This window comes from Ruditapes philippinarum, unplaced genomic scaffold (genome assembly GCF_026571515.1).
Source record: "Ruditapes philippinarum isolate M1 unplaced genomic scaffold, ASM2657151v2 ctg2387_1_1_1_1, whole genome shotgun sequence".
NCBI classification, from domain to species: domain Eukaryota; kingdom Metazoa; phylum Mollusca; class Bivalvia; order Venerida; family Veneridae; genus Ruditapes; species Ruditapes philippinarum.
The window spans coordinates 39,307-55,570 of record NW_026857787.1 but is presented as its reverse complement, the minus strand read 5'-3'; the positions used below and the strand labels follow the sequence as shown (position 1 = coordinate 55,570).

The 16,264-nt window shown below is 30.8% G+C and overlaps 1 protein-coding gene across 1 annotated transcript in view; it reads right to left on the bottom strand.

The window, feature by feature from the left end:
- Positions 1–7,446: 7,446 nt before the first annotated feature.
- Positions 7,447–16,264, bottom strand: part of LOC132751022 (sushi, von Willebrand factor type A, EGF and pentraxin domain-containing protein 1-like) — a 47,851-nt gene continuing 39,033 nt past the window's right edge. The window contains exons 21-27 of the mRNA XM_060741121.1: positions 15,690–15,815; positions 14,771–14,896; positions 13,788–13,909; positions 12,839–13,186; positions 11,849–12,050; positions 10,269–10,557; positions 7,447–7,947 (exon numbers count right to left, since the gene is read on the bottom strand). Of these exons, the coding sequence (XP_060597104.1) occupies positions 7,647–7,947; positions 10,269–10,557; positions 11,849–12,050; positions 12,839–13,186; positions 13,788–13,909; positions 14,771–14,896; positions 15,690–15,815 (1,514 nt within the window). The 3' untranslated portion in view covers positions 7,447–7,646. The remainder of the gene's footprint in view (positions 7,948–10,268; positions 10,558–11,848; positions 12,051–12,838; positions 13,187–13,787; positions 13,910–14,770; positions 14,897–15,689; positions 15,816–16,264) is intronic.

The window sequence follows — 16,264 nt, the reverse complement described above, 5'->3', positions numbered from 1 at the left end:
ATTCTAACAGGGATTTACATCTTTCCCTGTCAAACACTTAGGGCACTCAAGCTCATTACCACACAATTGGGCCTGCATGCCATATGACGTCATTTATGATGTTTATAAACAAAATGACGTTAGGAAAATTACTTCTACACTCAATGTTGTTCAAGAGATTTTTGAAAAAGAATCTTTATTTTTAGTGGATGTTAGAATGGAAAAGGATATCACTTTTAGTAATGATTAATAATTAATCACTTAGGAAAGTCTGGTTTCATGAAAAGTCCCTGCGCATTTGCCCTATTCTTTAACAATGTACTCGAAAATGATATCTATTTCCTATTCAAATAAAACGATATATTAATGGAAGTACAAATGTGCATTTTAATAAACTTTAAACGAATGATAAATATTACAAAATTCGACAGTAAACAATTTCTAATATTTCATCATTTTGTTATATTTTTTACAATTTTATGCACGTAAATCACTGATATTTATTTACCAACCTATCCCTAAACAAGTAATGCAAAACAATTAAGAAATATAAACATATAAACCGATCTTACTTAGTACACACAGTCTGGGAAAAAAGATTGTTTAAATTAATCTGTTTCATATTATGTAATTCATGTAGGAATACTTATTAATAGATTTAAGTTTATAATAGATAAAACGGGAATATGTTAGCTGCTCAAATTAATTGAAATTGCCAAAAAGTACATAATCTTTTCTGACCTGAATACTAAATTATAAATTTAAAAAAAAATTAAATATGGAAAAAAAGAAAATCTCACTTTAACATTTACTTGTCAGCATAAAGAGAAAGTACTGCAATTATTTCTCACAATCGTTTGTCTCATTTTTCTTTACAAATGTTTTATTCAGTGAACGACCATGTGCACCGTTCTCATTTCCTTTTTACCAATTCATTTAACATTTTTTGTATGTAGCATTATTGTTTCATTCATGCATGCCAGTACATCTGGCCTTTCTATATAATAGTAATTTGATCAGTGTTAGCTTATTTCGATATCTACGTACATGTTGATTTAAGCTAAAAATGTCTCCCAAGATACCAATGGCACTTAACATGACAAAGGATAAATATGTAACTCTTGATTTATAACAATTACGCATTGTTTTCAGAATCGTCACAGTGGCATATATTTTCAAGTGGTTGATAATTCAATGTTGAGATTATCATATCTTGGCAGGGCTGATAAGTTTGCAAATAAAATAAAAAAACACCATCAATTCTTAAGTACGATAATCGTAAAGTAGTGAGTGATATGTTCAATACCTCTTGAAATAATTTATAAACTGTGTGTATTTGTTTGTATTACTAAATTAAATCTAATCAAAGATAAAATGTGCATTTTTTAAATAAATACATTAATCAAAATGATTAAGAAGGCATTATAAGGGTTTTAATATTTTATAAATTGGCAATACTATTCATCGTTTCAAGACGATATTTTAAAATTGCACCTCATTAAAAGTATTTTAATGTAATTGTTTTTTAGATGTTCATTCACATATCTCTCAGAATAATCGTGACGATAATAAAGCACTTGCATTATTTGGCGATTGAAAGTACATGTATAAATGTCAAGGGGAGCGGTAGCCTGGGGATTCATGTTTCTCACTCTCAATTCAGAGACTATGGGTTTGATCCCTCAGACCAAAACTATGTTTTCTCGTGCATATGATACCGTGGCGAATTATGCACAGGTAAAGATCCTGTATGGTTGTTAACCATTAATAAGTGAAATTTTACATATATACATATTATGCTTCTAAAACAATTTTCAAACATCGAAGAATATGTCAAATAATTAATATGTACTGCAAATATTTGTTCACATTATATGTTATCATTATAATATATGCATTCATTTTGTATTGAAACATTTCACTTAGACTGACTTTATTGAAAATAAATTTCTTATTACTTCCCTTTATGAACATGAAAATGTAAATTCGGTAATATCTTTACAATTAATGGAACTTACAGTATTGATTGATCTTCATTTGAACATAATATTTATGATATAAACCATTAAAAAATAAATAACAGGATCTTTAACGTTGTTAATAAATAAATAAATAAATAAATAAATAAATAAATAAATAAATAAATGCATTTACAACATAAATATTCTCATTCATTACCTTTTTTGTAACTGTAGAACTGTAGTATTTTAAAACTTATTATCATTAATCTGCATGTTCATTTGAAGTATTATTTCATATTTAAAACTAATACATTTATTTTAACATTTCTTTAGATTTAATATGTAAAATTTTAATTTGAAAGTGTTGATAAATTGTGAGTATTGAACCGAATTAAAAAACAAAAAAGATTCCCGGTTTAATGAAAATATAACCTGGAAACAAAAGACGCCGATTAAATATAAATTATGTCATCGTGTTTCCGTGATTCTTTTTTCAATTTTCTTACCTTATTCATGTTCTGTACCCTAGTTGGTATCACTGCATTATATTTCATCATTTTAGGGTGCATACGTTTATTGCCGAAGTAGAACCATGTGTAGGACTTTTGGCAGATATATTTCCCTTCCTTGGCTTTACTTTCAATTTGTCGATATATTAAGATGCATATTGTCCTCGTAAAACTGTTCTTTGCGTTTAACTGATTGACAGAAAAAATCACCGTAGGGAACGTGTTTCAGTATCGCGCTTTTCGGTTAAACTTACACAACGTTAGTTCCTTGTGCTAAGAATATTTTATTAAAGGAAATGACCATTTGAACCTAATGTCCTGTTTGTCAAAAGCGTTTGAAAAAATAAACACTGTTATACTGTAGATCTTTTGCAGTGTTACAGTATAGACAATGCGACTTTGATCCAATGTTGTTACAGTTTACAACATTCGCCGGGTAGCACTGTGAAGAAAGCATTCACTTTCTTTGTTAAATCATGGTGCTGACGTCATTACTTGTTAGGTAAAGACTATTTTGTCATCATTCATTTAAAGGAGTGTTCATCCTGTATCGTGTTTCTAAAACGGAGAATAATATAAAAGATATAGAGCATAAATTAAGTCAGACAATTGCTCCGATCCCCTTTTAAAATCCCATTTTATTTAGGCATGGACCAAGGTGGTAGCTTGCAGTAACCACTACTGACAATGAACAGACGCTTGGTCTATTCTGCAACCTTGCGAAATTCTATTCGTTCAAAACTGTTTCCAAATGCATTTGGGGAACAAGAAAATATGTTCAACTGGTAATTAACTTTTATAAATCTTACTAAACAAAATGGACTTACGTTTTGTAAGGTAATTTTGTACGCATAATGTCTGAATGGGAAAGAAGCGTTTGGCTCTCAATTCAAATATTTTTTAAAACGTCAAATCTGCACATTTATGAGCCAATATAGAGATGATACTGCTGTGCAGGGGCTGAGGAAATATATGACTAGATGCAGAACCCAGTTCCTAACTCGCAAAGTACAAGCAACTATTTGTATTATGGTCACACACCTGTTAAGTGTTTACCTAACAAATAATCCTTCATCTTTAAATGTCTATACTGTAACATGAAAGCGCGATACTTTATTACGTTCCCTACGGTAAAGATGTCATACATACATGGTGGATGCTTCTAAATTTTAACGTTTCTATATCGTTCTGCTAAATTCTTTTCTTTAGAGATGTGCATTTAAAATGGCATAAACCTAAGTGTGTTGATCAATTAAGTGCTAAGTGAAACCAATCATGCCATATTTTCGTATTTGTTGTCAAGGGCAACTACTGAAGTGTAAGTATTGACTCTTTTGTAAGGTTATTTAAAGAAAACTAAACCTAAATAATTAAAATTTTCTGTTTAGGTTTCGTATTGACATCAGATGGTTCATTTTGGAACGTAATATCAAAATTGCCGCCAAACATTAAAATTCATGTTCATGTTCTGTGAATAACCTTTAAAAAATCTATTTATTCCTAAAACTAATGTATCCTATACAAAACGGCCTTCATGGCATACTGGATGCCGGTGTAACGTCAACTGACCCCAATAAAATAATGACCCCCGCGGTTATACCTGTTAATTGTTACAAAATACCTTATCAACTACAGAAAGACGATAGCCTATAATAGCTGAATTGCATAAATGTAGGCAAAATATGAAGAAAGAAAAAAGGAAGAGTGTGCCTCCTCTAAGCTTTAAACGAAACCTTTGTTCTCACTGAAAATGAACCCTCTTTCAGATAGGAGAATTTGCATTCAGCATTAATCCTTAAATACTTTGAATTTCATTTTAATACGATGTTTGCTTGTTTTTAGCGGAATCTCGTTGTTTTTGCCAGCTGTTGTCGTGGCAGTAGCAGCATTTGTACTAGAAGCAGCAGCAGGCACAACAACAACAGCAACAAGAATACGCAATTGCACTGCACCTGTCATCAATACTTTCGGATGAATATTTCGCTCTGTCATCGTCAGTGTGATTTAATGCTAATTTTATGTTGATTTTCAAAAATAAATGGTAGTCGAACAACCAAATATGTCCAGATGAAGGTAAAAGCCCTATCAAGGAGACAATATATAGACTTTGTGGGTTACAATAAAACTAATATCCCGTTGAAAATACTGCCGGTTGGGTAAAATGATTTTACGAGCGATGATATTGTTACTGATACTCACAAACCTATGTGTCATTTATTGTATTTACCCGAATAATGATGATAATGATCGGATATTTTCAATAAAATTAACTTTTAACAAAATTGAACAAAGAGTAACATTATATATGCAAGTTGTAATGATACTTGAGAAATTGTTTTCTAGTTCACCTTCAGCAAAATTAATGATGAAATATATCAGTCATACACATTCGTTAAACTGTGATTCATTTAGAATTCAAAACACTAGCCAATTTATATGATCCGTGAAATTTGACTCAAATATGATTTTTTGACAATGAGCAATTACAATATCCTATATCTGAAAGTAGATTTGTGTGTTTCAATGATTAAATAATCCTTTGCTTTGTGTTTTGATCATCTGCTTGTTCTATTTTTACATGCATATCCCCATGCATTAACTTCCCAAGAAAACGAATATTTATCTTTTGACTATTCAACCACACGAAAGACACCCTAGATTGCAAACATCTGAATTCCCTGTTGATTACCCTACGTAGTGAACTTCGAAACATTATTGATTGATTGATTGATTTTTCTTTAGAGCGGACGGTCAAGGATAACCGCGAAAGTGTAAGCACATATTTCAAGTAACTAAAGGTGCTTACCTCAGCAGACTCTAAAGTGTCTCTGAAAAAACCCTAGGGTGTTACCTAGGGTCGAACCCGGAACCTCAGGAGTGACAGTCAGTAGTCTAACCAACTGAGCTACAGGCAGAGTCGAGAGTAATAATGTCTTCCATTTTATTCTTTAAAAACATACCACGGGACTAATGTAAAAAAGTACTGTTACCTATGTAAAATAATATATTTTTGTCACGTGGTACACTTGCATTAAAGCAAGGAAAAGTCCCAGTGACATTTTGGAGATAAGCATTTACAAAAAAGTGAGGGGTAATACTACCGTTAAGAACGCTTGAAAGATTCATGTTTCGACGATATTATGATTTCATTGAATCTCATTACGCATTATTAAATCTTTGGTTGTCCTTCTATGTGTGTTATGTTTGATGTTTTATTATCCTAAAAAATAACAATATTTGACATTGACGACATTTTATTTATAAGTATTCAGAAAAATTTGCAAGAAAATGAAAATCAGTAATTAAAAATGATCGAAATAAAATGTAGTTTGTAAATATGGTAAAAACCATTTGGACCTCCATTTGGATCCATAACATTGAATACATACACTTTGAATTTATAAATAGATCATGTATTACAGTAACACTCGAAGTTTTGCAAAAAGATAAATGCAATACAATTATAAAATCTTAATTGTAACTTGTGTTATTTTGGTCATGGATAGAGTGGAGGCGTGTAAACTCTTTATCATTTTTTTCGTCAACATACACAACACAAATGATTATTGTAAAAATAAAGTTGTGAATGATTTGAATTTTAGTTCGTGTATTTTTATGCATACGTACGTCAAAAGTTTCACATAATAATAAAAAACAAGCAATTATCATAGTATTGCAAGCAATCCATAAGTCCCCTACCGGTTAGAACCCAAGCAACATTCTGATGGGCCATTGGCCAATTAATTTTGCCAGTGAATGAATGACATGAATGAGCTTAAATCTTTTTAGTTCTATACCACAGTAATGTGTTAAGTTTCCCTGCTTAGTAAGGAAATTATTTTTATACAACCTTGTCATATTATCACGATGTGGGATTTTTAAAGTAAAACCTAGAAGGAATGAAGAAGTTGGAGTGAAAAATACCAATTTTTCGAAAAAGATCTAAGTTCAACGGGGACATAATTCTGGAAATAGTCTTGCTAGAGTTTTTAACATTCTCAAAAATGATGAGTTATAATAAGAAAAATATATATGAAGTTTGAAGAAGATACATTAGGAAAAAAAAAGTTATTTAAAAAAGACATTATTTTTCATAAAAATTCAAGGGAGGTAATACTGATAATTTCTGTGCTAGAGTTGTAAACCTTGTCACATATGATGTGGTTTATGACCAGAATCTTATATTTAAAGTTTGAAGTAAACACCTTAAGAAATAAAGAACTTATAGTGAAAAAGCTGAAAAATTTAAATCAGGAAACTTGAAATTCAGGCTACTTGTTGCCATAGCAACAAGATTTTTCAACATAGGAAGAAAAAAGATGTGCATAATCTAAAGACTGCTATCTATCCATATTTCAAGTTTCATAAAAAATATTTTCAGTACTTTTTGCGTTATCACTGGATCCAGTTTATGTGTTAAATTTGCCGACTTTTTGTTGCCATAGCAGCCAAAATTTTCAACATAGGACAAAAAAAGACGTGCATAATTTCCATAATGCCATCTACCCATATATCAAGTTTCATAAAAATATTTTCAGCACTTTTTGCGTTATGGCGGGATCCAGTTTTGTGGACGGACGGACTGACGGACTGGCAGACAGACGGACGGACTGACAGACAGACAGACGGACGTACCAATTTTTCATGTTTATGAGCTATTTCTATTGTTCTTTTCTTTTGTTTCCTTGTGAGCTAATTATTGTTTCCTTATAATATAACTATTATTACGGAATGAAGTCCTTTGTTCTTTTGTTCCAGTGTACCGTTAGTTAGCTCATATACCTAAAATGTTTGTGCGGACAGACAGACGTACGGACAGACGGGAGGAGGGTTAACCTAAAGTCCCCAACGGTCAAACTGGTAGGGGACTAAAAACGTTTATTTCTAGTCCTACTATAGTGTCTAAAAATATCTGAAAAGTATCTTACAGATATGAAATTCCAATACTACTAGGAATGCACTTTCTTTATTAATCCAAAAACAACTAGTAAGAAAAGAACAATTATACACTTTTAATACACAGACAAAAACAAAATTGTTTAGAAAGAAGTATATTTGATCCACATTTTGAAGGTTTTAGAAGTTTTCATGATATGCAAACATGTGTTTCATTTTTTCTCAAATTTCTAGTTTTATCTCCCCTCAGTCTTTCCACAATAACAAAATGAAAACATCATATCAACGAATATTGTTTTTGTTAGTTAATTATCTTTATGAATACAAGTACAACAATCATCATAAACGAAACGCTTGAATATGATTTACAAGCACCACTATTCCAGAAACCAAAAAGTGAACGCTTGTGCCTGCTAATGGGTTCGTCCGCAGGTTGAAATCTTGAACAGTCATCAGGCGGATTCATTTCATAAAATAGATGGCACTGGTGTCTGTCAGTCTTTGGGTCGCAGCACATGTAGAAATATTGCATAATATTGTAAGGGTCTGGCTCGAAAGTTGCAAAACCACCTCCTGTAAAATCCTTCTTCAAAGCTCCATAACTAAAAACAATAAAAAAGAATAAAATAAAAAGCTAGAAAAGAAACCTGAATACTTGTAGATCTATCACACATGTTTATGGCCTTGTATTAAATATATTTCTGCATGTTTGCTTACAAACTGAAGAACATTAATGCTTGCTAGTTTGTTATTAAACGCTGATAACTGTGGTTCTCTGAGAACAAAACGCGCTCAGTACGACAGTACGATGGTGTCAGTAGGCCAGTTTGGTGGTGAAGCGAAGTTAAAATACATTTATATTTGAATAGATGTTTGTTTAAGACACGTGAAAAACTTCTTTGAAAGAAATCGAAAAGAACCAAAAAGGGTATAGTATAACAGTTAAGCGAAATAATCATAATCAACATACATACACGAGAATAAAACTATTGGTTCGAACGGGTCTATTACTAGTTATTTTTCGAACAAGCAATTTTCAAAAAAAAATGCAATCAGTGCAAAAGTCCCCTACCGATTAGAACCCCAGCGACATGTGTAAATGCCATTTGGAAAACAGGAATGGACTTAAATGTTTTAAGTTCTTAGTTTGTCTGTATCAAAGTATTGTGTTATGTTTTCCTGCCTAATAAGGTAATTATGTTTATAAAGCAGATAATCATCAGATCCAAATTTCTCAGGTTAAATGTGTATTCTCTATTGTAAGTAGATTTTTAGAAAATTTTCAAGTTCTTTAAATGTAAACGGACAGACAAAATGACTGACAGACAGATGAAAAAACCCTCGTACTAACTAGAGTAAAACATTTGTAAAATCAAAATTATTTAACAAAGAGGAGATAACTCTTGAAATAAAGATGCAATTTTTATGAACATTGTCATTTATTATGAAAGATGTCAAAAGAGATGACAGAAAACAATTATCTGAAGACTAAGGTAGATAAAATTTATGGTAACAAAGAAGACAAGGGAGACACATATAATAGCTTTCAAATAAAGTTCAAAACAAAAATTATCGCAAGACTTATAAATCTAATCACAAAGCATAATGGCCCCTGATAATGACTGTATATTTAATTGTATAGGTAAATTCATGAAGAAATAAGAAAGTTAAAAAATAAATAAGATAAAATAAGAGTTTAATTGAATATAATTCTGGATATATGGACGCTAGATTTTTAAACGTCGTTGTAATATTATGATGTAAAAGTTTGAAGTAAATTTTTTACGAAATGGGGAGAAAATAATATACAGAAATAAGATCAAGGGGCACATAATTCTTGACATAGTCATGCTGAATCTTTTCACGTATGATTTGAGTTAAACTTGAAATTTGAAGTTGAGACAAGGCTTGTAATTCTAGAAATATTGGTGTTGTGAACCTTGCAACATATGATGTGGGTGATGTAATACGAAACAATTATTAAAGATTGAAGTAAAAACATTAAAATAAAGAAGTTATAAAATAAGGACATCATTTTTGCATGGACATTCTTAGGTCAATAGGTAGGGTTATTCTTATGGTTTTGAGTTATCACAAATATTGTTTATTTGTCATACTAAAATAATATTTGTTGCAATAGGAATGAAGTATTTTTTAACATAGAAAAAAGACGTGCATTATCTCTGCCATCTAGAAATAATAATTATGTTTTATAAAATATATTTTCAGTACTTTTTTGCGTTATCAGAGGATCCAGTTTTTGTATTAGATTTGCGATAGCCGACGTCTTTTTGTTGCCATAGCAACCAAATATTTCATTATAAGAAATAAATAAAAAGACGCGCATAATCTCCAGACCACCATCTACAAATATTACAAGTTTCATAGAAAATATTTCACTTTTTTTTTGCGCTATCACAGTATAAATTGTAAATACATAGTGTCGTTTAAGAACTGACGGTTTCTTTAAGAACAGACAAAATTGAACTGACGAGTTATAGCACATGCAGCTTTCTAAACATGGTTTTGTGCAATCTTTTATTTAAATCAAACATATTCAGTAAGAATCTCTTATAATTAAATAAATTTTAATTTTAACCATATGCCTGAATCGAAGACTACCCTGAAAAAGCAAGCTCGAGTGTCAAATGACGTCAAAAATAAGAAGCATAAGTGTTTATACAGTTTTTCCGTGGCATTTGCGTCTCCGTGATATTTTGCATTTCCGAGCTATTTTGCGTTTCCGTATTATTTATTTTCCACTTTAGATACCATCTTTTTTTAGCTAAAACATTAAAAATAAAACAATGTTTTCATTTTTTCATTTTTTTCAATTTCTTTAAAATAATTATTCGTGTAAAAATTACATAATGTTTAAAACCGATTTCTGTGTACAATTATTTCTAAAACAAATCATATATACCTGTAACAGCATGTCTGCTTCACCCCATCATTGTTAAAGAACCACGCCTCATAACATGTTGGTTTAGGACTTGCATTCTCATACATTGGTTCCACAATACGGTAACTGTAGTCGAGGTCCATCTGTTGCTGGGTACATGGACATGCGTACGATAACAATCGCTGTTTCGATATCCAAATTCTTATTGTTTCATTTTTACTAAATTTCAGACACTCTGATTCGTTTTTTAAAACGGCACTTGTAATCTGATCATGATCTGTAACGTTGAATATCCATCTTCCATCAGGACCTGAGAAAAAAGTTATATTAGGAAATAACTGAATTATTTACATATTAAATATGTCAGCGCCCAGCTCCATTTGTGAATTAAACAGCTGGGTAAGCATATAATTTAATGTTTATAAATGGCATGACAACAATGGACTTTTAGAACAAAACATCTACAAAATTGGATCGGCATCTATCTAATTATTGACAATCCAACACTTTAAGAAAAACATCATTAATTTATCTTATCTGTATCAGTCTGATAATATTACATGAAATTGCAGTCATCAAAATATAAGAACCAAACATTTTTAACATTCGAAACATTGACAGTCTAACAATATAATATAAGAATAAAATAGTTAAAGATGGATCGGTATTTGTCCGCTTATATTGATATTTAAGCAATATAAGTACAAAACATTCAATAGTTGAATCACAGTATAATATTTTTGTGAAATAGTTAACGGAACTATCTAAAGGTTTGATCGATATCTGGCAAATATTGGACTGTAAATAACTGTAAACTTCCTTTTGAACAGTGTTAACGGAGCTTCAGGTGATTCCTAAATACAGAAAAACAGAACGCTGAAAGAGGCAAAACTGGCTTTGCTGTAGGCTCTGTTTGATTAAGCCTGTTCATGGAAGGTAATGGTAACTGCAAAATACTGTCAATGCCCCAAGCACCGGCTTAAGCATCATTTATCATGTAAACATGAAAACATTGGAAAATATGGTTGGTTTCAAAACAATCCACAAATGTTTTAATATTGTAGTTATCATGGAACCCTCAATTTTACTCAATTTACCTCAATGTCACTTTCGCACCATTCTATGAACAGTGGCAAGTATAATTCCCAAGTAAAATAATGTATACAGCGGGATAACTAAAGTTGATTAGAGGTCACGAACCAAACATGTTATAGAAAAAAAAGAAACTTAAAAGGCAGACCACACATCTAAGTATTCAAGTTTATATACTGGAACCACATATCAAGAAAAAGGACTACATGTAAATCTTCGACAATGGCAATTGTTTGCATATTAAGAGCGGATCATTAAAGTAAATTTACGTCGCTATTTGAACTTAATAAGTTATAGTGAGCATGGAAATGAACATAATCATGCATTTGGTAATTTGGAACATCATTGTAGGAAAGAAAAAAATGAATGTTTTAAAAACAGGTGAAGATGCTTCAAAAGTGTAAATGCTTACCAAATTAACAATTAAACTAAGTGACAGTATCTAACATCTGGCAAAAATGATTACAAAATTAACTTTGCATATTTTTTAAAGAAATACAATCAGTTACCCGTCTCAACGTTGGTATGTTGGTTCAAATAACTTGCATTTTTGCTTGTTGCCAAGATATAAACATCGTTGTCTTTGCAACTATAGCCGGCAGAACTTGGTATATTCTTGTCGAGTTTAAGTGACCATTGCTCATGATCGTAGTTAAACATTAGGTATGAATATATACCATCCGAAATAAGAATCAATTGCATTGTCACATTCTGAAAGTACAAGAAAGTCCACGTTTTTTAAGTTTCACGATATGTGTTTGTTATAATAGCACATTTGTGTTGTAGTAAAACATCTTCAATTAGATACGAATAAATAAAATATTTTAAATGAATTTTATACACTGAGCACGGTTTCAAATAATGTGTCTGTTATGTATTTTATTTAAGAGTCAACCAGAAAACTAGCGATTTATGTGATAAGAAAGGTCATGATTTTACTTTTGTTTCACGTTTCATTCCGTAAAAATAGCTCTTATAATGTTTTCTTGAAACAAAGCATAAAAAGCAACGATCAGAATTTCTGCTTAATTTTTATCCTTGGTAAATATATCTCTCTATTTTTAATATTTTTGCAAGTACTGACTTCTTAAAGCTTCGTGGTTATGTTCTTTCAATATGCATGACTCAGTGCGTCTGCGTCATGTATATTTAGCTTACTGGCAGCCCGGGTAGTTTTGTTTTCAATATTTAGTGTCAAATGGCATAACATTCCAAACTGAAAAGCAAGAGGTCACCGATTTCTTTAAACGAAAAACAAATTTTGAAACGCCGAATTAACAGATTTATTGATAACCTTATCTTGCAAATGTAGCCCTATGCACATTCCTTTTCCTTGCAATACTATCTGCAGTAGTCATCTGACTTAAAATGAACCTCGACCGGGGGACTCGATGGTAAAGTGCATTATCATGTCGTGTCCTGCAGGTGTTAATTGAAGAAAAAATGAAGCGTTATGCATATATTGTCTTTTCACTTTAAATAATAAATGTTCAACTCACTTGAGATTTTATGAGTCTTGTTGGTATAATATAGGATGATTTTGTAACGTTCAACCACGTGACTTCAATAGCAACACGCGGGCGAAAATCTGTAAGGTTAAAGGACGTTGAAAATATGTCTCCCAGCTTTTCCAGGTCTTTGTGTCGACTATCATTCATATTACCTCTGTAGTATTCCATGAGATGGACAAAAACACCTCCAGTGAGATTAGTAGAGTCTAGATTTGTCCAGAATGGAGCTATCACAGTTCGACCTTCGCTAAATGTCTTCCAGTTAGAAGGGGTTTCTGGCCCATAGTTCTGATACAAGGGTTGAAAGCCAAGTGTGATAAAACCATTCATATTCGGCTGTGAATAAGAAACGAGACAAATCTACATACATTTATATCGATATAAGTTTTTTCTATGCTGACGTTTAAACTGCATCTGAACACGCCCGTAAGAGCACTATTTTATTTATCGTATCACTACCTTGAAAATTTACATTTATATAAAGTTATGAACAAGCTTAATCTAATGAAATATCTTATATTAAGTTAAGTTTATTTACAGTTACACTTTATATTGTTTTAATGATCTTATGGTCGATCTCTAAACAGTTGTAACATAGAATGTCTTTTTTATTTAACACACTTGAATACAAAACATGTACGTAAACTAAATGATGTATACAAACACAATATAAGTAGGGTTTTAAACGTTAAACGATGAGTGCGTGCATGAGGCACCGGCTCAAAAAGGTTAAGTCTCAACAAATATTTTAATATTGGCAAAATGGAAGAAGTCTTTTTCAACATTCAAAACATTATTTTTGCATTATGATTTATACTTTAAACGCTTTAAAAGCTGTGTAAATATATGGAAACAATAACATTGAAGAAACAACGTAATTTTATCGATCAAACAAATTGTCTTAACTGTTTAATAATATCCCACAGTTATGACTTACTCTAAAAGATTTATACTCCTTTCCAAAATAAGGAAACCTGTTGTGTATAGGAAAAGAGTTGATCAACTCATTATCTCCCCTGAACGGTACTACAGGTGTCTTCAATTCAATGATAACCTTTTCTAGGAACATAAAATGAAAGTGTCAGATCATTTAATTTTGATAAACGGTTCATGAAAATGTTTAAAATATAGAGGGTATCCTTTTTTCTATAAAAACAGGATTTATCGCGTGTTATGAAAAAAGATATTATTTGGCGTTAGCCACACATTAATGAAGAATGATAATTTTCCTATTACAAAATAGAAATAAATCTTGTATTTATGGATAGAATTTCTAATCATTATTTAGAAGAAAGAAGTCTAGCAAGAGTAGTTTAAGTATTGGAATATTTTTTTTAACTGCATTTTTACAGTGAAAATACGGATAATGAAAATACGCATTTTAATTCATCATTTTTTTCTCATTATTTTATTTTTAGGTGTACAATAAACATGTTTATAAGCTGATATGCGATAGATTGTATGAGAACAAATCACATCAGGGGACCGCGGTATATCATTGAACATTTTGATGGCTTAAGAAAAAGCAATGCTGAAACTTTGAAAACTTAGAAAATTCATTAAATGGAACATTGTAAATAATGATGAATAATATGTTTGTCAAAATTTGTATTTTGCTATAATTTAAAATGCATTAGTTAAAAATGAAAACTCTTACTATATATTTAAGATGTTAATGTTTTAGAAACAACGGTACATACGTACATGTAGTGTATGACTTATCAACAAAGTTTTGAAAAGGAATAAACCAAAATATGTAAAACCTACGAGGCACATATATATACATGTACAACATTGCAACATTAATGAGATATAAAATAAAAACAAAATGTTCACTTAAAGTGAAAAACGAGAAATATTATCTAATAATTAAAGATGGTAGCAAAGTGTCAAGGAAAGTATTGGTAAATCTTATATTACTATAGCAATGAAATGTCGGGTCTCCTTTCGGGAAGTCTTTATTGCACGTGCAATTATAACCTCCGTCAAAATTAGTACAATAAGCTTCTACCCCACAAGTAGATGTATCGTTACACTCGTTAATATCTGTAAAATAAATCATTAGATTTATCGATCTAAAACATAAAATGCAAATCAGAATATTTTTATCTAATAAAGTGGCAACTATTTTGAAGCTTACGACAATAACTACTCAACCACGGACGCCCAAGCGATTTCAAAACAAGTAAGTTGAAAGCATAATGCACAAAAATATGCTGTCTGAATTCAGGCACCAAATTATTGAACAATTAATACATTGTTGAACTCGTCTTTGATATGAAATATATCAATTCATTGTTAAAAAATATTTACCACTCATATTATTAATATTATTATTATTCTTTGATACAATGTGTTAATAAAAATACAAAGTTATTAAAAATCTTTAGCAGATTTGAATGCCCTTTAAATGTAAATAATGAATTAGTTTTAAAATGCTCAAACATTTCCATGCATGAAGCATAATTTCTTAAAGTGACATTTTGCCCATTCTTTCACTTTCAAATTGAGATAAGTTAATCGTATTTTAACCGATTGACTATTCTAATTGCGACTGAACAATAATTGATATTAACAAATAATTCTTATACAATATAAAAACTGCCTAAAATATAAAATGACTGTCCAACTTTGTTTATAAATTGAACATTACCGATATCTCCCGAAGGACGTTTATAGATTAATATAAAGGTCACGTTTGTTATTTCTCACGTGATGTAAAATATTAAACTGAAGACAATTATGTTATTTTATTTTCAACTTGACACTTTTGGAAGGGCAAAATGTCACTTTGTTATCTAATGTCAATTCAATGTCATACAATTTCAGTTTAAGATACCATTTTCACAGCGAGTGCCAGTCCATCCTCGATGACAAACACAGACGTACCCTCCATGGTAATTAACACACTGTGATCCTTTCTTATTACATTGACTTTTATTCCAATCTGCACACTCATCTATGTCTGTTTGATATAAACAGTATATTGATATAAACAAACATTATTGTATATTAACTGAATAAATCATCATCTAAAATAACACTTTCACAGTTTTTAAGTGCGTTGACGTACTTCCCTGCTCATCACAATATTTATTTTAATAAACTAAATTCGTACCGCACAAACAAATATATTGCTTTCCGCGAAACAAAATAACTCTTTTACAGTGTTCTGAAAACATTGTAAAATTATGTTTTGAAAAATTCAGTTCAGTTAAATCAAGTTAAACAAACAGTATGATTAAAATGATTGACATAAAGGAAGTGATATACAGTCAGTGATATAAACATAGTGAGATATAGTTAAAGATATAAAGTGCGTGAGTTGTGACAGTGAACGATATAAAGTGAGTGTAAAACAACAAATATTTTGAAATGAGTGATTTGCATTGTGCTATATAAAGTGATTGATAT